We start from the raw sequence: 20232 nt of genomic DNA on the forward strand, positions 1-20232 counted from the left end.
CCATTTCTATAAATCTATGTATTTCCACATGGTTTTGGCTTACCAGAAAATCCCCAGAGCTGTTTCTCCTTTGGTGGCTACATGGTATCTCCCTTTGGTCTCTCTCTCTCTGCCTACCTTTCCCAAAATTCCCCTCATCTCCTAGTCCCACCTACCTTCCTGCCTATTGGCCAAACTATTTTATTCATAGTCAATAAGAGAAACATATATACAGAAGGACAGAAACAGGGGTGGGGAGCTACAAAGTATTATATGCATGTGTCAATTTGTCAAAGAACAATCTAATCAGATTTATGAAGAAAACACAATTCAATCAAGAACAACAGTAAATATGAGATGAGGGAGGCTGCTGACAGCAGAACATAGCAGAACGCTTTATGTTTTATTGCTTCACAAGGAAGAATACACTCTAGTAGCTAGGCAGTGGTGCTGCATGCCTTTATTCCCCACAGAGGCAGGGAGATTTCTGAGTTCAAGCACAGCTGCTCTACAAATTGAGTTCTGTGACAGTCAGGGCTACACAGAGAAATCCTGTCTTGGGGAGAAAAAAAAAAAAAGAATACACTCTAAAAGAGTGATATGTATAATAGAAGAGTGAACTATAATATAATAAATACAAAAACCAATACCATAGTCATGATCAGACATGTACTATATGTTTTATGTGCTATACTTTCCTATGAATGGCAGTACAATGGATACATCTATACCACCATCACCACAAACATACAACTAATGTATTCCATTTCAACCTTACAACCTAAGTAGCAACAGGAGTTTTTCCACCCCACTATAATCTGATGGGACCACCATCCTGTGTTGTTTAACACTGACCAAAATGTCTTATGTGGTGTGACTGCAATTATTAGAAAGTTTCTACATGAGTCATAAAAATATCATGTTGTTTATCTGAGACCGTACAAAATCTTATAGAACTAAACTAATACGTGATCCTTACCAAAGTAACAAAGTCTTATTTTAGCAGTCAGCATAAGACAGTCTAGAAACTTCTAAGTACACTTCAAGCACTGGGGCCCAGAGCACAGCTTTTCTTCTTTTGTGCCCTGGCAATCAATGGGTCTGCATCGGTCACTTCCACAGATAAACAGAAGCACAGGTCCCAGAGTCTCAACCCCCTTCAGGACTGCAGCCTCATCTACAGGACACATCCAGTTAGAGCTGGACCCTTCGCCAATCTTTCCTCATGTCTACGGGACACACCCAGTTAGAGCTGGACCCTTCGCCGAGCTTTTATTTCCTCGGAGCTATCACATCAAAAAGTTGTATTCCAGGCAGGCTACCCACAACTTGAAATAAAGTGGATTTGTTCATCTGAGAACATGTTTTGAAATCAGATGCAACCCCCAAATTCATATTCCTTTATTACACACACATAAAGAGCAGAGAGGGCTTCCTCACTGCATTTTCCAGGTTTCCTAGAGCCCCGGGTCTTCAAAGGACATAATCATGGGGACAGCATACAATGCAAGAGGACAATGGAAGGCTGGGCTTTGCTCAGTATCAACTCTATAGAGAAGATCTTACTCCTGACAAGCTTTAAATCAAGGACACCCATGAATGACAAAAGGAAATGTGCCTTAGAAGAGATGGCAGAGTACACTGCATTGTTCTGTTTGTCTTCTTAATTTTCTGTCATAAAATCTGCTCAAATAGTTCTGAGTCTTGCCTGAGTCTCAGGACTGTCTAAACACCAAATGCCACTCTACGGATGGACAGAGGCTCTGAGTCTAGTTAACACATTGCTTTTATGATCGAAGATGGGCAAATGAAAAGCTGAGGCTTTGCATACTCAGGTGAAGATCACAAGATGCCCTCAGCTGTCTTTTCTGCATGGGAAAACACTGACCCTCTCAGATTACAGCTCTGCACACACTCGGCATTTAAAAGAAAGAGAGGGGAGGGGAGGGGAGGGGAGGGGAGGGGAGGGGAGGGGAGGGGAGGGGAGGGGAAGAAGGCTGGGATGTAGCTTTGAGAGCGATAGCCTGGCATGCAGAGATTCATTTTCCTTTCTAGTGGCCTAGAAACTGATGGTGGCACTCTGAAAGGTGTTAACTAAAAGCCTGACCTCCCTAAGCCCCTTCAAAGAAAACCCCTGGAGAGTAACCTTCCGAAGAAGGCACTGTCAAACAATTTAAATATTACCCAGATTGCTTCCTAAACTCATCACAATCCCTGCACTGCTACAAAACACAAAAACTGTAAATATTAATTCCAGCCAGCCACACAGCCCAGGCTGGCCTCAGATTTGCTATGTAGCACATTACTTTGAACTTCTGATCCTCCTATACACTTCTGAGTACAAGAATTACAGGATCACCAACACACCTGTTTTACATATGCTGGGGATCAAACCCAAGATTTCATGTATGTTACACTACCAACTGTGCAACATCCCCAGATCTAATGACTCAAGTAGATAAGATAACCCCAAGGAAGGTGAATGTTTTTCAAAACTATTTTAAAGGTGTTATTTTTACATGTATGACTGTTTGCCTGCATCTGTGTATAATATACTTGGTGCTCAAGGAGCACCGCTTCTAAAAGTGGAGTTATAGTTGTCTGTGAGCCTCCAGATGGGAGCCAGGAACCAAACCCAGATCCTCTGTGACAGCAGCAAGTACTCTTAACCACTGGGCCATCTCTCCAGGCCAAGAAATTCATATGGTTGTTTTGTTTCTTGGTTTTTCAAGACAGGGTTTCTTGTGTAGCCCTAGCTGTCCTGGAACTTGCTCTATAAACCAGACTGACCTCAAGAGTTCATGTGTTTTTAAAAACATTTTTCTGTTTTAAGAACCATTGCAGAATGTAAGATCAATATACAAAAGCCACTTGTATACATTAGCTATGAACAATTGGAAAATAAAATTTAAAAGGAATTCCATTACTATGGTATAAAAAACAAATCAAATACTTAGGAATAAATTTAACAAATGGAAACTACCAATAATGCACTGAAGAAAAAGAAAGGCCTAGACAAATGAGAGGACATTCCCTACCCCTGAACTATTGTCAACATCACAACACTCTCCAAACAGATCTAAAGACGCAGGGAGTCCCCACCAAAAGTCTAACTTTTTTCAATAGAAATGGACAGATGATCCATGAAAATTGAAAGGTGCACACTTCCCAGTTTAAAAACTCATTACAAAGCTACATGGACCAAGAAAGTGTGGTATCAGCCTATGACTATCAGCAGAGAAATTTAAGGCTCAGAAAAAAGCCTTCATTTTTATGGCCCATTGATTTTTTTTACAAGATGTCAAGACAATTCAATAGAGAAAGAATAGTCTTTTTCAACACATGTACTGTGACAACTGGATATCCACACTCAAGAGAATGAAAATAGACCCTACTTAACACTGTACATTAACTCGGGATGGATAAAAGACCTGGGTGTAAGAATTAAAACTATAAACTCAAAAATGAAAACATAAGCATAAATCTTCATGACTGTGGACCAGGGGACTATGCTTCAGACATGACACAAAAGTATGACCAAAGAAAAAAAATGACAAGCTGGCTTTACTAACAGTAAAGACTTGCCTTTTCCAAAGTAAAAACACAACTCACAGACTGGGATTATAGCTACACATCATATATCTGATAACTGACTAGCATCCCACATATAAAAAGTGCTCTAAGTATTCAAAGGGAGATGGCCCAGCAGTTAAGGGGACTGAAATTCAGTTCCCAGCACCCATGTCAAGCAGATGACAATACCAGTTACTCAGCTCCAGGGGATCAGATGCTGACCCCTGTGTGTACCTACGTTTACATATACACACCCACACACAGGTGTACACAAACATTATCACACCATTTAAAAACATAAACAAAAAAAAACGGGCAAAGGAACTTCGCAGCCATTCCTCAAAGATATAGTGGTGGCTACAAACACAAGAAGAGATGTTCAACATCTTTACAACTGAAAAGAAGCTACTCAAAGCCACAAGAAATGCCACTTTACACTGTCTGGCATGCCTATAAAGTGTGTGTATGTGTGTATCTATGTGTGTGTATGTATGTGTGTATGTGTATATGTGTATATGCATATGTATGTGTATGTGTGTCTGTGTGTATGCATGTGTGTGTGTGCGTGCGCATGAGCATGTATAACAAGCATGAAGATACTGAGATATGAACCTCATCCATTGCTGGTAAGAATATAAAATGGGACAGTCACTTTGGGAAAGAGCTTTCTCATAAAGTTAACAACTGTAACCACATACATGACTTCTACATACATACCCAAGGAAACTGAAAATCTGCTTCACAAACCTGCACACCAACATTCAGAGCAGCATTATTCATAAGGCAAAAAATGCAAACAACACAGATGTCTATCCACAGGTAAATACATGAACAAAATGTGTTAAATCCTTGAGATGAACTGGGCCTTGGTGACACATTCCTTTAATCCCAGCCCTAGGGAGGCAAAAGCAGAAGGATCTCTCTCTATGGGTTTGAGGCCAGCCTGGTCTACAGAGCTAGTTCAGGACAGCAAGGACTGTTACACAGTGAAACCCTGTCTCGAAAACACAAAAAACAAACAAACAAATATTTAAGATGAGCTATTTGGCCGTCAAAACAAGTGAGGTGCTGATTCACGCTGTGTCATTAATGAACCCTGAATACAGTCTGGAGGCTGTGTTTCATTCAGAAGTGGCCAGAATAGGGTCACCCAGAGAAAGAAAACAGACAAGATGCAGAGACAGAAAACAGACTAGATGCAAAGACAGAAAACAGACTAGATGCAGAGACAGAAAACAGACTAGATGCAAAGACAGAAAACAGATAGATGCAAAGACAGAAAACAGACTAGATGCAGAGACAGAAAACAGACAAGATGCAGACACAGAAAACAGACAGTGAGAGCAGGAAGAGGGGAGGGATGCTTCCAGGTGTAGGGATTCTTGTCGGGGAAGATGAAAATGTTTTGAAAGGACCATAGTGATGGTTTTACAACCTTGAGAATGCACTAAAATTCACTGGCTCACATGCTTTAAAGGGGTAAACTACATCCCTATTTTTAAAATTTGTAGAACTGCTTGTGTCAGCAATAAAATGCTCCAAGGGGAAATAAAGTAATGCTGAGTTCCTTAGCATGAGCAAAAAAAGAGTTTTCCAAGGTCGGGACACATAATGTGCTTAGCAGATCTGAATTTTTTCCAGGTGTATCATTGTACAAAGTTAACGAGTAGATTTCTGCACAGATCAGCTATGGTCACCCTACCCCCACCCACCAACTACTTTTCCTTTTCCACATTCCCTTCTAGTCTAGGCATGTGCGTATTTTTACAAGTCTATAATAATCCTTACAAATAATCACCCTACATTTCCCACACAGCCTTCAAAATTATCATTAAATGATTGTAATTAGCCGACATCTCTAACTCCCTTAATGTTCCTCTCTATGCCCTGTCTTCCTGTGTTATTTCGCCATAAATAGGTAATGTCACAACATGTATGAGTATGAAGGCCAGCATGACCCTTCCTTCTCTTGAATCACTGAATAAAGATTTCAGAGAAGACACTGCCAACCCAAATTGTTTGGACTCCTGAGTGCCTCTCAAAAGTGTCACGATCGCGCTGTTCTAAGTGACGCAAACTTGCTATATTAACATCACTGTTTTTACACGTCTGATATAATCAATGCTGAAACCATTTTATCAGAGTAATCTGAGAATTTCCTTTTATATTACAACCTGGGACATTCAAGGGCTTTCAAACTCCATGAAAACGTGCTGTAGACTTTTTCCTCTTTGTTATCCTTTCCTGTCACCTATAGTTAAAAAGTGAGCATTGTAACCCTCATACTTAGGATTTAGAGAAATTAGAACATGCAATAAATTATAGTCAGCATGTCAAGTTAGCAAACAGCGGGAAAGGGTGGGCCCAGACTTCAACCGCATTGAAAAAGAGGGCTGGTGAAATGGCCGGCGGGTAAAGGCGCTTGCCACCAAGCCATGTGAGTTCAGTCCCCAGTACCCACACGGTGGAAGGAGAGGGCCAGGTTTTCTGACTGCCATCTACACTGGGGTACGCATACACACATACCAATAATGATAACAAATAAAGAGAAACTGTTTTACAAAGGGGGGAGGAAACTATACTAATTAGTCTCTGACAAGAGTAACATTTACAACCAGGACTGTCAATCTCCAGTCTGGACTGAGGGCTGCTACTGTGAATTGGCCCATGCAAAATTCATGTTGAAACTTAATCCCTACCATGGGGGTACTAAGAGCTGGGGCCCTCAGGGCAGGCCAGGTCATGAGGGTGGCCTCAAGAATGACTCAGGCCCTTATTGCCAGGCTGGAGAGAACTAGCCTAAGGCTTGTTTTTTTCCCCTGTCACTTTTCTGTCATATTAGGAGAAGGTAAGAAACTAGACACCAAATCCCTGATCTTGGACTTCCCAGCCTTGGCAAGTGAGAAAAACAGATTCCTTTTATGTACAAACTACCCAGTTTCTGGAATTGTGTTACAATAGCATGAACTTAGTCTGTTCTTGCCACTATATACAATTATCAATAAAGTACTGTTATAATATAAAAATATCTAACTAGGTCTTGTTGGGAACATAATTATATCTCTTTTCACTTTTTTATTTATTTTTTTTTTCTTTTTCTGAGGCAAGGTCTTGGTGTGTTTCCCAGGCTGGCCTTGAAATCGCCATCCTCCTGCCTCAGTCTCCCAAGCACCAGGATTACAGGTGTGTGCCACACTGCCTGGCTCACATTTGATGGGAGATGTCATTCTGTAAATATGTTTCTCATACTGGTTAATGAATAAAGCACTGTTGGCCAATAGGAAAGGAAGATAGGCAGGACTAGGAGACAAGGAGGATTCAAGGAAGTAGTAGAGAGGAGTCAGCATGTAGAGACGGAAGAGAACAGAGGTCGGGGCCCATTCTCCGGTAAGATGAGACCACGTGGAAGTACTTAGATTAATAAAAATGGGTTAATAATTAAGACAGAGCTAGCTCATAAGAAACTAGTAACTGGCCAACAGCATTATACCTAATACAGAGTCTCTGTGTGTTATTTGGGGCTGGCGCCATGGTGGGTCCAGGCCGGCAGGAAAAACCTTACTCGTAACACACATTAGTTCTCCCTACATATTGTATGAGTTAGAAAACACCTCTATTTCTACTAGTATGGAAGAGGTGAGTTACCATCCAAGGCAGACTCAAGGGAAGCGGCACTCTCCCCACAGCGTGCCAAGTCGAAAGGAGCTGCTGGCTCAGGCCTGACAGTACATCCAAATGAAGACACCAAGTGTGAGAGATGAAGATACTGCTCGGTACAGTATTTATGGTCAGTGACAGCACTGACACAAAACAGGGGAAGGCCCCAGGCAGTTAAGCCAATGGGGTGGGTGCAAAGGCTACAAAGGGCAACCTCCTTGGAGGTACAGACACCCTGCTGCTTGCATGGGTTCCCTAGGGAACCCTGAAGAGTTGTGTGCGTTATCTGATCTCAATGTTATGCCCAACCTAGACTGCAGACAGGTATGCAGGTGCCACTGGAAAACCCCAGGGCATGTGACTTGACCAGGTCATCAGGTCCACATGCACCAAGCTGTGCAGTAAGGGACATGTGACTGGGGTCTGTGTGGAGCCAAGTGCAAGGTCCCCGGCCACCAGAAGACCCATGTCTCAAAAGAGGAGAGCTTCACTGTTCGATGCAGATGAATCTGAAGGCATGACAGCTGAGAAGCAGCTCATCCCTGAGGGCTGTGGGGTCAAATACATCCCCAGCTGTGGCCCCTGGACAAGGGGCAGACCCTGTACTCCTGATGGCTTGCATTATGCCACACCCATCAGCCATGTTTACTAATACATCTCATGTCAGTCTGAAAATACATAGGTAAGTAAATAAAATAAAAAGGCAGAAGTGGTTGCCACCACCATTGTCCATTTCTCCCTAACCTGGCTTAGCAGCACATGTCCCCACAAAGGTCACTTGCTATTAGCTCCCTACCTTCCTGTGCCAAAGCCAGCCACCCCAAATTCCCTTCAACGCAGAGGCTCTAGAATTGCTGAGTACACATGATGACAAACAAAAGAACTTCTTGGTGGCTCTCCTTCAGTGCTCATAGCATTTGGGGTTTCCTGTTTGTGTGTTCTCTGCAAAGGGGCATGAAAACACAATGCTAACATAAATTATGTGCAGCTGGACATGGTGGTACATATTTATAATCCTAGACCTCAAGAGGCTAAGGTGGGAGAATTTCAAGTTCAAGGCTAGCCTGGGTGGCATGGACATCTCAACAAAAATAAAAATAGGTAACTATGTAGTATAGCATCTATTTAATGCAATTATAGACAATCTCCGTGATCCCTTTCTATGTGTTTAAGTTTAATAAATATTTTTTGTATAGTAAGCAATAGAATAGAATTAAAGTTTACTACCAATAATGTAACAATATTTTTTAAAAACCTTTTGATACTTCTTTATACACAACATCTAATTGTTCTTAAAATTGTAAAACAATTCAGGGCTGGAGGGATGACTCAGCAGTTAAGAGCACTCACTGGCTGCTCTTCCAGAGCACTCAGTCCCCAGCACCCATGTGGCAGCTCACACCTGTCTGTAACTCCAGTTCCAGGACTTCCAACATCCTCACACAGACATACTAGAAGGTAAAACACAAAATAAATTTTAAAACAATTCAACAGCAAATAAAAACATAAAATATGATGTTGCCTCAGTATGTTCTGTGGGGTTTCCTGGTTGATGATATTTTAATTGTACCTAAATTTCATGATGGGGATATCCTTCTGTATGTATGTTTCTCTTATTGGTTGATGAATAAAACACTGATTGACCAGTAGCCAGGCAGGAAGTATAGGCAAGGCTACCAGGTAAGGAGAATTCTGGGGAGAGGACACAGAGAGACACCATGCTGCCAAAGGAGTAACATGCCAGATTACAGGTAAACCACAGCCTTGTATCGATACATAGTTGAATAGAAATGGGTTAATAATTAAGAGAGAGCTGGCCAGTAAGAATCCTAAGCCATTGGCCAAACAGTTTATATTTAATATAAGTCTCTGTGTGTTCATTTGGGGCTAAATGGCTGTGGGACCGGGCAGAAAAGAAACTCCATCTACAATTTCCTGACCATTAAAATTAACTGTCCCTCACAAGAGTATGGAATGTTTCAAGACCTAAATGATTCTGAGGCCCTTTGGAGAGACAGCATTATATGGAGCCCCACAAAACCCAAGAAAAAAGGTCTGACAAGGTCCTTGCCTGATTCAGCCAGACTGTACCCAGACAGAGCCACTGTCCAACTCCAGGCACTATTTACACAAAGACTCCCAAAAAAGCAAAGATGAGTTCTAGCAGAATTTGGCTTATATTGTGCACTTCAAAAATTCAAAGGGAGCCGGGCATTGGTGGTGCACGCCTTTAATCCCAGCACTCAAGAGGCAGAGGCAGGAGGATCTCTGTGAGTTAGAGGCCAGCCTGGTCTACAGAGTGAGTTCTAGGACAGCCAGGGCTACACAGAGAGACCATGTTTGGGGGAGGTGGGGAGGGAAAGTGCATACGATAACCATGAAGAGGAACAAGCTTCCGTGCACTCAGGAACATGCTCTACCACGGAGGGACACCCCAGCCCTGATGAACAAATGTCTGTGAGCGGAAGAAGAGCCAAGGAACCGCTACCTGTAGACCCAAACCCAACCTTCACCACTCTAAAAAGAAAATCAGCTATGAGAAAAGAGAAAAGACAAAAGACGTCACTAAATCAAAGGAATACTTGTATTTAACAACTGGCGGCTTTGCACAATCTACAAAGCAATACCCATGTCCCCAAATACACTCCTATTCTGATCATAATAGAGTAAAACCTCAATTATCAACTAAGCTAAAGTAAAACACAACATAAAATCCGATTACACAGTCAGACCTATTATCTACGTAACAAAATACCAATTGACGGTTGTTTGAGGGTGAGACATCTAAAATACTGACATCAAAGTCACAAGATTAAAAACCAAACATGAAAACTCACTTCTCAACGATGTCGCTAACCTTTAAGTCTGAATAAAGGAAGGGAGAGTTACCCCTTAGTGTGGAAAGAATGCCTGTCTAGTCCAATGATGTGCCTAGGTAGTAGGATGTGGCCCCAAACATGTCCCTCCTTTCCAGGGTTTTTCCCTGTTCCAGGGGTTGAGGGCGTGGCCCCAAATGCACCCTTCCTCCCCAGGCTTACTTTTCTTGTTCCAGAGCTTGAGGAACTATGTTTGCCACGGAGGCCTTCCCCTACAAACATCTTCAGGATAGCTTAACCATGGTGGATTCCACAGCCACTTCCCCAGAGCTACAGTCACAAAGTCTGAGTGAGGCCTAGAATCTTACCCTCAATTAGTGACCCAAATGAGTCTTGTCATCTGGTAAAAACATCTATCACCTGGTGAAAACATCCACAAACACTGCACTAGAAAATCTTCAAGCTGCGCACCTTCTCGCTCTGATTCTATACTGCCTGACTTCTCAGTTATATTAGAAAAGTATGCAACATTACAATGCTTTAATGTATGCTATTGCACACACACAAAATAAGATCACAGCAATATACAGATCCACTCCTTTTGATACCAGTCACACCTTTTTTTAAAGCTGCCTCCTATATCCTAGACAAGTAGAACATCGAATTTGGTGAGGGAAAAAAATATTTCCATATTAAGCTCTTAACACAGTCATAGGGAAAGACTTACTGGGTTACAGGAACAGAAAATTATATATTAAAGGGTTTGTTTATTTATTTATTTATTTTTTGAGCCCAAGACTGGGCTCAAACTTCTAGGTAGCCAAGAATGACCTTGAACCCCTGACCCTTCTGCCTCCACCTCCCAAGTGCTAAGACTACAAATATGTGCCACCATGCCCAATTTATATAGTGCTGGGGACTGAAACCAGGGTTTTGTTCATGCTGGATGAGCCCCGTACCAACTGAGCTTTTGCCCAAGTCCATACCTAATGTTTTAAATGGAAATTATACATGCATCCTTGCTTTGAAGAACATTAGATGGTCACCTATTTCTAACTAAATCATAGGCAGAAAAGAACCCCACCAAGTCCTAAACAGCTGTAACCACGAGTCCTGCCATACTGGAATGTAATTGTTACAAAGTGGGGGGGGAGCCAGGGAGGGAGCAGAGGAGGGAGGGAGAGAGGGAGGAAAGACGGAAAGAAGGAAGGAAGGAAGGAAGGAAGGAAAAGAAAGGAAAAAGAGAAACAATAACTGGTTACTAATTCTTCAAAGTCACCTCAGTGTAGATAACGGGGTGGCTAGAGTCCACAATCTTTTGATAAGAAGGTAGTGACAGGTGAAAGAGAAGCCTGCCAGGCTGTCTGTACCAAACAAGCAGCTTTCTGTTGAGTTTTTCTTCCCACTACATTGTTTTGCTTTAGACAGTTTTCTTGAGTTCTCATCATCTTCTGTCGTGACTTACTGAGCTTATTTTCTTATTTAGATTTATAAGCAACAAAACTAAGGACAGGTGGAGCTATGAGGGGCTTGAAAAGGATGGCCATTGGCAACCAAGTATTAATATGGCAGCTACAAAAACTGAAGCTAAAATCAAGGTTGAAACAGAAAACTGGGTTTGACAGATTACTACGTGACTGAAAAGGGAAACAGGTAAGGAAGCAGGTGAAACACTGACACAAAGTTAACCCTTAGAAAACAATCGTAGGGTGGAATCTGCTCAGTGGTTGAGAGCACTTGCTTTGAGCACCCACCAGGAGGCTTGGGCATTGCATGTGGTGCACGGACCTACATGCAGATAAAACACTCATATACATAAAATAATAAAAAGAAAATTGTTGTAAAGCAGCATGCTAGAGTTGTTCAATGTAAAACACCCACAAGGGAATCTCAGCGCTGGAAGTGTAACTCTTGCAAAGAGCAATTTCTTGGAACTGGGGCCATACAAGCAAAAGCTTCAGTAGACCGCAATAATTAAAAAGTGGGCACCTAATGCTACCCACTATCACCAAAGAATTAGATCTAAAAGCAACAGAAACACATTTCATATTAACACATGTAGGGGCCTGTTGTCCAAAAGGCTCTGAAGCAATTTTTTGATAAAAGCCCAAATCTCACACTCATTAAGACAGAAACACAGGGACTGAAGAGATGCTCAGTGCTTAGGAGCATTTGCTGCTCTTACAGAGGACCCAGGTTCAGTTCCCAGCATCCATGTGGTGGTTCACAATCATCCTTAACTCCAGTTCCAGGGAATATGATGCCCTCTCCTGACTTCCATGGGCACAGGCATGAGCATAGTGCACATACATACTCATACATAAAATAAAAATAAATAAATTTAAAATAACACAAACATCACTATTTGGAACTAATATAAGAGAATGACTAAGACTGAGTTCTGGGGATAGAGGTGTGGCTCAGCACATGGAATAAACAAACAAAAACCAAAAACAAATAGCTAATCCTGATGTCACGCAGACATGAGTTAAAACCCCAATTCAGTGACTTCAGACAAATCATTCCATCTAAGCCTCAATTGTCATTGGTATCATAGGGATAACCCTCCATTCAGACACGAGATTTCCACAGGGTTCTTCACAGAGGCCTTCAGTCCTGTGCCTGGCAAACAGTAATGGCACAAAACAATATCACCACCATGATGATCAAACTATGAAGTTAGCACCATCACCACCTTCTACACTCAAGCAAAGCTACAAGTTACCTGCAGAGTTTAAAAGTCCCAGCCACCAGAAAGGAGGCCCGCAGGTGCTTACACAACGGTAGCAGCTTTTTCCAATCACAAACCTTTTATTTCCATCACCTTGGTGAAGACTAAATCACACTGATCATCAACACCAACAAGAAAAGCTTCAACAGAGGCCAGCTCGGATTGTGCAGGGAATTTCCAATGAGATTTGGGTTAATGACCTAACCAGTGTGGGGTTATAGGATTGTGGGATGTTTGTTTTGTTCTCTTTCTGTTTTTTAGAAATGGAGATAAGAGGAGAAAAGGAAGAGGAAGAAAGTTTTTAGAGCATCCCATACACTATGAGTTCATCACAAACACAGAAAATGGGTGATAGCAGGAGCCAGGAGGTAGCTCAACCAACAAAGGGGTTTGCTGCTAAGCCTGACCCCTGTGTTCCATCTCTGGGATGAAAGGAGACAACCAACTCCCAAAGTCAGCCTCTTATCTACACACACACACACACACACACACACACACACACACACACAAATAAACTTTTAAGTGTTTTAAGTTATTTCACAGAGCTGAGGACAAGCCCACTGGTAAAGGGTTTGCCTACCATGGAGGCCATAGTTCAATTCTAAATACATTAGAAAAACAATTATATGTGAACTAGAAAATCATGAGACAAAAATTGGGTGAACTATTTCTCATACATTAAAAAGACTACCTGGACAACATATTAATACCTGCTTAAAAAATACCTGTAAATTTAATTATAGCTTTCTGTTAGTGTACCAAATATTTATACTAATTTATAGTATATAAATGTATATATTACTCCAGAGTATAAAGAGTGTTGTGAATTGGTAAAACCAATACAAAATATTGTTTTAATTTGTCAAAATACACTGCTATCAAAATATAAATGTCATTGTTTCAATTCTGTTTCTTTTTCTTTTCTTTCTTTTCTTTTTTTTTTTTTTTTTAATTTGAGACTTGACTGTGGTTTCATAAACTTTTTTCTAAAAGAAAAAAAGCTGGGGCTAAAGAAATGGCTCAGTGCTTAAGCACTTACCATTCATGCAGAGAACCTGAGTTTGGTTCCCAGCACCCCAGGGCAGGTGGCTCACCACCTGATAACTCCAGTTCCAGGGGATCTGCCAGCTCTGACCTGCCAGTACCTGGTGCACATACACACACTCAAGCACACGCACAATCACATAAAATTAAATAAGTAATTTTAATTTTAAAAAAAGTAATGTGATTGTAAAGTTAAATTGGCCAAATTCATTTTTTTTTAAAAAAAAATCAAAGGGAATTGTTTAAGTAGCAAACTGCCATTCTGTCCTTTTAAAACCATGGCTTAAATCTCTGATTTGCGACTGTCTTTGCTTTTCAGAATCCGTTACTAGACTGAATGTATCTCCCATTTGCTCTACTTCTTAAACAAACATTGTGCATCTCCTTGGACAAGAACTAAAATGAAGTATGTGTTATTTCCCTAGAACTTATAGGAGAGCACCAATAATTTCATCATTTGAAAATCACACTTCAGAAGGTCCTGAGAGCCAGGCTTCATGTGAACACCTCAGACCCCAATCCTTGGGAGACTGAGCAGGAAGGGCCATGAGTTCCAAAGGGTTACATAGAAATGTCTTGGCCAGACCCTGAAGAGAGAGGTACCAAGAAGATATCATTCTGAGGGGGAAACAGCTCCTCCTAAAATTAAAATCAGCCACAGAAAACTGGTTCAAGCACAGACAACCAATAACAAACTTCAAAATAATATAAATTTTTTTAAACTTTGAGTAGGAGTAGGAAGTAAACAGCCAAGTTCTAAAAGAAAAAAAAAAAATACAGAAGTAAAGAAAGCCTCTAGCAGGGAGTACAAACCAGTGGTTGTTGGGTTTTGCTTTGTTTTAAAGAACTAGGCCTCTATGGACCTCTAGTCCTAAGCAACCCTCCTATTCAGCCTCCCTCGTAGCTGGAACCACAGGTACACATCCTCGAGCCTGACTCAGCCTCAGTATTAGCAACTATATGGTGATATGCAAACATTTGAACAAAGGCAAGGACATAAGAAACTGTGCCAGCACTGGGACTTTAGGGGCGTCTGAAGCACCCACAGCATCTTTCTGTGCTGCAGAGTGAGGACGGCACTAGTTCCGAGCTTTAATAAACAGCTTGGCAGTGAACCGAAACCCCAAAGCTCCGGAGCTAGAGATACTGGACATTTTCTTTGTGTCCTCCTGCTTTTAAATGCAAATTACTGAGCCCTGAAGCACATTCTGCTCTATTTTTTTTATATGAAAATTACTGCAATGTGGTCCCGTTCCAGAGAGGACACCATTCATCCAAGAAAAGGGAGTAAGGACAAGTACACACCCTGCGTGTTCAAATGATCTCATCCAGTGAGCTGTCACCAGGTACACATGGCTTCTGCCACGGTGGCGACCCCATTAGTGATGGAAATTCCTTGTGAAGAATGGGAATTTAGTTTTCAGGTCATGCAAGGTTACCCACACATTGCAATGCCGGTGCATGCCAAACACCAATGACAAAACTCAGCATCCCTTGGTTTTAACAACACTAGCTACTTACTGGGAACTTTTAAAGTCTCAATAGTAATAGTACAGGTTGCTATTTACGTACGTGTTTATGACAAAATAAGAGAAACAATATACAATGCAAGAAACGATGTCCTGTGAGCGCCCAAACACCAGCCACTGGGCCTCTTCCCCATTAATGCCCTAGAACCTGGAGCGCTGATTTGGAGACATACTTCACGTTAATGTATCAAGGGACTGAGATCAAAAGAACATTTTTAAACTGAAGAAAAATCATAATGAAGAGTGGTGTTCACGTCACTGTCACAGGTCCATGCTTTCTACCCAGACCACACTTGCTTGAGGGAGTTTCACTGCTGTCAGATAAATATAAATCGAGGAAAGGAGTACAGATGCAACCACACAGAAAGTTAACTTACCTCTAGTCTTTCCAAGTTATATGCTAATAACTAAGTTTGCTTTAAACGAAACAGAACACCTCTTTTCCAGCTAGAGAAGGCACATCCAAATAAAGTGGGGTTTTGGAATGGTACCTTCTTTACCCCTGCGCCACCCTCGATCTACCCTGCAGGACGCCAGACAAAATCCACCAAACGTATGGAGACTTCCAATCTTTGAACTGTCGGCGTGTATGTTTAAGGAAGAGGAAAGGGATTACACTGGTTTGTAAAGGCTGCTTAAATCCTTTCCAAATGTCTGTATGAGATGCAAGGGAAGAGCAGCTAGGGAGGCAGCCTGTACTTTGACCTATCTATTCGGAACCCAGACAATGAATGAAGTAGATCCCTCAAGACCCCCAAGGGGGCCAAGTTTCCTGCATTGAAATTACAGAGCCTGTGTTTTGATGGTGTGGAAAAGTAATGACAATCTTGGGCTTTTTTAAACGGAAAAGTGCTTACTAGTTCAATCCGTCCCCAAGTCCATGCCACCCTTTCAACTGTGCAATTAAGAGAAGGAGAAATTCCGGTCAACTCTCCTTGGGGGGTTGGTCTAGAGGTAGAGGACTCAAGGAGGGAGGAGGATGGAGGCAGAAAGAGAAAGGCCAATTTAAAAAAAAAAAAAAGCAAAATTTCCCACCTTTCTTAAATTCTTCCAGCATAGCGTCCAACTTGGTGTCATTGAAAACGAAGTGCAAGGGGTGGTTGTAAAATTTGGTGATGGTTTTCAAGGGGGTACAGTCATCTGGATCCACGAAGGCCAAGTCTTTGACAAAGAGCAGATCCACGATGTTGGAACGCTCTCCCTCGAACACTGGGATTCGCGTGTAGCCACTCTCCATGATTTCGGACATGGTGTTGAAGTCCAGGATAGCCTCGCCGGTGATCATGAAGCAGTCCCGGAGGGGAGTCATCACGTCCTCTACCGTCTTGGTGCGGAGCTCCAGCGCCCCTTGGATGATGTTCAGTTCCTCCTTAACGAGGTCGTTATAGGGGTCAGTGACGCGGAGCATCTCCAGCAGTTTTTCCCGGTTATAGACAGTGCCTATCTCCTGGCCCAGGACGCAGTCCAGCAGTTTGCTAACCGGGTAAGAAGCAGGGAAGGTCATCATCATGAAAAACTTGGTGAGGAAGATGGTGTTGGCCCCTACTGCCAGGCCGTGCCGGGAGCAGATGGCTTGGGGCACGATCTCCCCGAAGATGACGATGCCAATGGTGGAGACCACCACTGCTACAAGGCCTGAGCCGGCGATGTCGTCCAGCAGGATGGTGAGCGTGGTGTTGACCAGCACGTTGCCCAGCAGCAGCGAGCACAGCAGGTAGTTGCCCTGCCTGCGCACCGGCTCGATGCGCTTGGCGTAATTCTTCTCTTTCTCGGTGCCGCAGTTTTGCACGATACGCAGCTCCATCGGGTCCAGAGCCATGAGCCCCAGGTTGAGGCCGCTGAACATGCCTGACAGGCACAGCAGCAGCGAGATGAAAATCACTTGCAGCCAGAAAGGCAACAGGAACTTCTTCTCCTCGCCCACGATCATCTTGGTGTCCTCACCGTCGTGGTAAATCCAGGTGGTCTCGGCCCATGGGGGAGGCGGGAGTCCGGCCACCCCCGCGCCACCCTTGCCCCCGACGGCGCCACTCGCAGCCCCGGAGCTGCCGGCGCCCAGTGCGGGCGTGGAGAGAGACGTGCACAGGTAATAGGACTTGCTCTTCTCCATCTTGCGCAGCGGTTTGATCTCGATCTCGATGATGCCCGATGTGCGGCGATTGAGAATGATGTGGGGCAAGATGATGATGTCTGAGGTGCGGATGCCGCAGCGCTGGGGGCCGCTGTCCGGCTCCGGAGGCGCGGGGCCCCCCAGCCCGCGCTCGCCGGGTGTGTGCCGGCGCCGCTCGTGCTCAGTGAAGGCGATGCGGGACCACGTCTCGTTGTTGATGTTCTGCCCGTACACCCGCAGCTTGACCCGGGTCCTCTCGCTCACCCGCAGCGCACCCCCTTCCATGAACGACACGTCGTTCGTGTCCTCCAGCCGCAGCCCGATGATCACAGTCTCCTCGTTCTCGCCGGCCGCTGTGCAGCCGCCCGCGCCGCAGCAGCAGCTCAGCAGTAGCAGCGGCAGCAGCCGGCCCGCTGCTGCCTGCAGGACCCCCCGGCCGCGGGCACTGAGGCTGCGGCGCGCCGCCATCTTCCAAGTGGGCAGTGCGGCGGCTGCCTGCCCGCCCGCCATCTTTACTTCGGGTTCACAAGCGCCACAGCCAATCATAGGGTGGCTGCTCCAGCTGAGGCTTCATCCTTCCCACCCGGCGGCGCGAGCGCAGGCACCGGCGCCCGAGCGGGACTGCAACCGCGCGTCCGCGCCCGGCACTCAGCAGTCCGCCTCTCGGAATGACACTGACTCGGACTGAGCCAGCGGAGGAACCCCCTGGCTCGCGGGAGGAGGGAGGGGAGGGAGGGGAGTTCCAGCCGCTCCCGCGAGAGGCAGGTCGGCCAGCCAATCACGAGCGGGAGCCCGCCTTCCCAGCCAGGGGGCTGGAATGGGGGCGTGGCCGCAGTCGGCGTGCCGCACCAATGGCACGGGAGGTGGGCGGGGAGATGAGGGCCACCGTCCTCCTCAGCATGCCAAGTTTCCAACTGAAAGGCGCGTGACTCTTGTGTATGCGAGGGGAGGAGGCGTGGCCATCCCGGGCCCCAGAGCCAGTCAAAGATGAGCGCTGTAGGGAAAGGGGCGTGGTCTTCCTCCGGGCGGCCAATGAAAAGGAGAGCTCCGCGGGTGCGGCGCTCCCTGTGGGGTCTCTGTAGTAGATCCCCGCGCGTGGCTTGGCAGCCCTGCGATACTGCCCCGGGGCGCGAGGCCGCGGGTCCTCGCTGCAGGGCTTTGCGGGCTCCACGGGGCTCCGTGTCGGCGCAGAAAGGGCTGAATCCTCCTGCCCCGGGTGCTCCAGAACCGACTGGAGGAGATGGCTTAGGGTGCACGTAGCCTAAAATCAAATCGGGGTACTGGTCAAGCCCGCAGCCCACTACTGCACGCCGCTCCTCGGGAGATTCGCGGTGACAGGGTGGCCCTAGCAACACTGTGGACCCGTGGTCTCCACGCCTCTGAGCGCCCTCAGCCGCTCACGATCATGTGGCGCCACCTGCCGGCCCCCACGGACGTCCTGTAATGTTTTCTAGACCTCAGCAAACTCCCAAAAGTGTGCCCAAGTAAAGCGTGGGGAAGTTAGTGGGCAGCTTCCCGAACTTTAATCATAGGAATTTTAATGCATTCGTGCTATAATCACAGAATGAGATGGGACTTGTTTTTTATGGGCACCCAGGCAATTTGGGGAAATGGGAAGAGGAGAACATCCCAAGAAAGCCCATAAAAGCTTGGTTGGTGGGGGTGTGTGTGTGTGTGTGGGTGTGTGTGTGTGTGTGTGTTTAGGACAGGGTTTCTCTGTGTACCTCTGGCTGTCTTAGTCCTCGAATTCACAGAGATCCTCCTGCCTGTGCCTCCCAAGTGATGGGACTAAAGGTGTGAGCCACCACCTGTATTCTGGCCAAAGGCTCTGGATCATAGGTCACCAAGACCTCCAGGTGCATTGCATCGAGAATAGATGTAGTAGCACAGTAGTTGTCAAATTGCACAACTTAAGTGTTTTTTTTTTAATGTTTCCCGTTCTTACTTTGTATTCTGTAATCACATTGTGATTTATACCCTTTTTGTTTGCACCCAAAGCGTTTTTTTTTTTTTTTTTCTAATTTCCAGGCTCATTTCAGTGATCTCCTTACCAGCCACTTCTCTTTTATGCCTGTCCTCTTATCTTTCCCCTGGCCATGCAGCTAGTGAGAGCCTGTTGCTCCCTTATTTGAACACTCCCCTGAATCCTCATCCCGGGGTAAAAGCCCAAGTACCCAGGTCACCTACAAGGTACCACAGCTCTGCCCCTACCCTTACCTCTGCCCCAGCCAGGCTTTCTCCAAGCTGTTTCTCAGCCACTGCAGGGGCATTCCGCTGGGGTCTTTGTACTTTGTCTGTTTCCTATGAGTGGGACTCAGCTTCTTCCAGATGACAGCATAGCCCCCTTCCAAGGCTTCACTCAAAGGCCACCATTCCCTGTCTCTCCCTTATTTTTCTTCAAAGCGAAGATCTCTTACTAATATTATAAATTATTAATTTGGTTAAGAATCTGTCCTTTCTCAAGAACTCAAGAGCACTATGGATTGCTATATCTCCACGGTCTAGAACAACAATAGTCACAACATCATGTAAAAAATGTTAAATAAAGGAACTTTTACTTTGACTATTTCAAATAAATATTCAACTTTAGTCCTAACCCTCTGGTTTCTGATGTTTTTCTCCCACTTCCTACTTCCATACTACTATATTGAAAAAATTAGTTGAGATGAAGAAAATTATTCTTAGGTTTCTTATATGTTTGTAAGAGTGGCATTTAAGCTGTGCGGTGGTGGCATATACCTTTAGTCCCAGCACTGAGGAGGTGAGGGAGGGGGGTATCTATGTGTGTGAGGC

At 44.5% G+C, this 20232-nt stretch overlaps 1 protein-coding gene across 1 annotated transcript in view; it reads right to left on the minus strand.

Moving 5' to 3' along the window:
- Cnnm2 (cyclin and CBS domain divalent metal cation transport mediator 2) overlaps positions 1–18153 on the minus strand; it is a 123273-nt gene extending 105120 nt beyond the window's left edge. Inside the window, exon 1 of the mRNA XM_051199610.1 lies at positions 16365–18153. Coding sequence (XP_051055567.1) covers positions 16365–17985 — 1621 coding nt within the window. The 5' untranslated portion in view covers positions 17986–18153. The remainder of the gene's footprint in view (positions 1–16364) is intronic.
- Between the last annotated feature and the right edge of the window lie 2079 nt (positions 18154–20232).

The sequence above is a fragment of the Phodopus roborovskii genome, unplaced genomic scaffold (genome assembly GCF_943737965.1).
Source record: "Phodopus roborovskii unplaced genomic scaffold, PHOROB, whole genome shotgun sequence".
NCBI classification, from domain to species: Eukaryota; Metazoa; Chordata; class Mammalia; order Rodentia; family Cricetidae; genus Phodopus; species Phodopus roborovskii.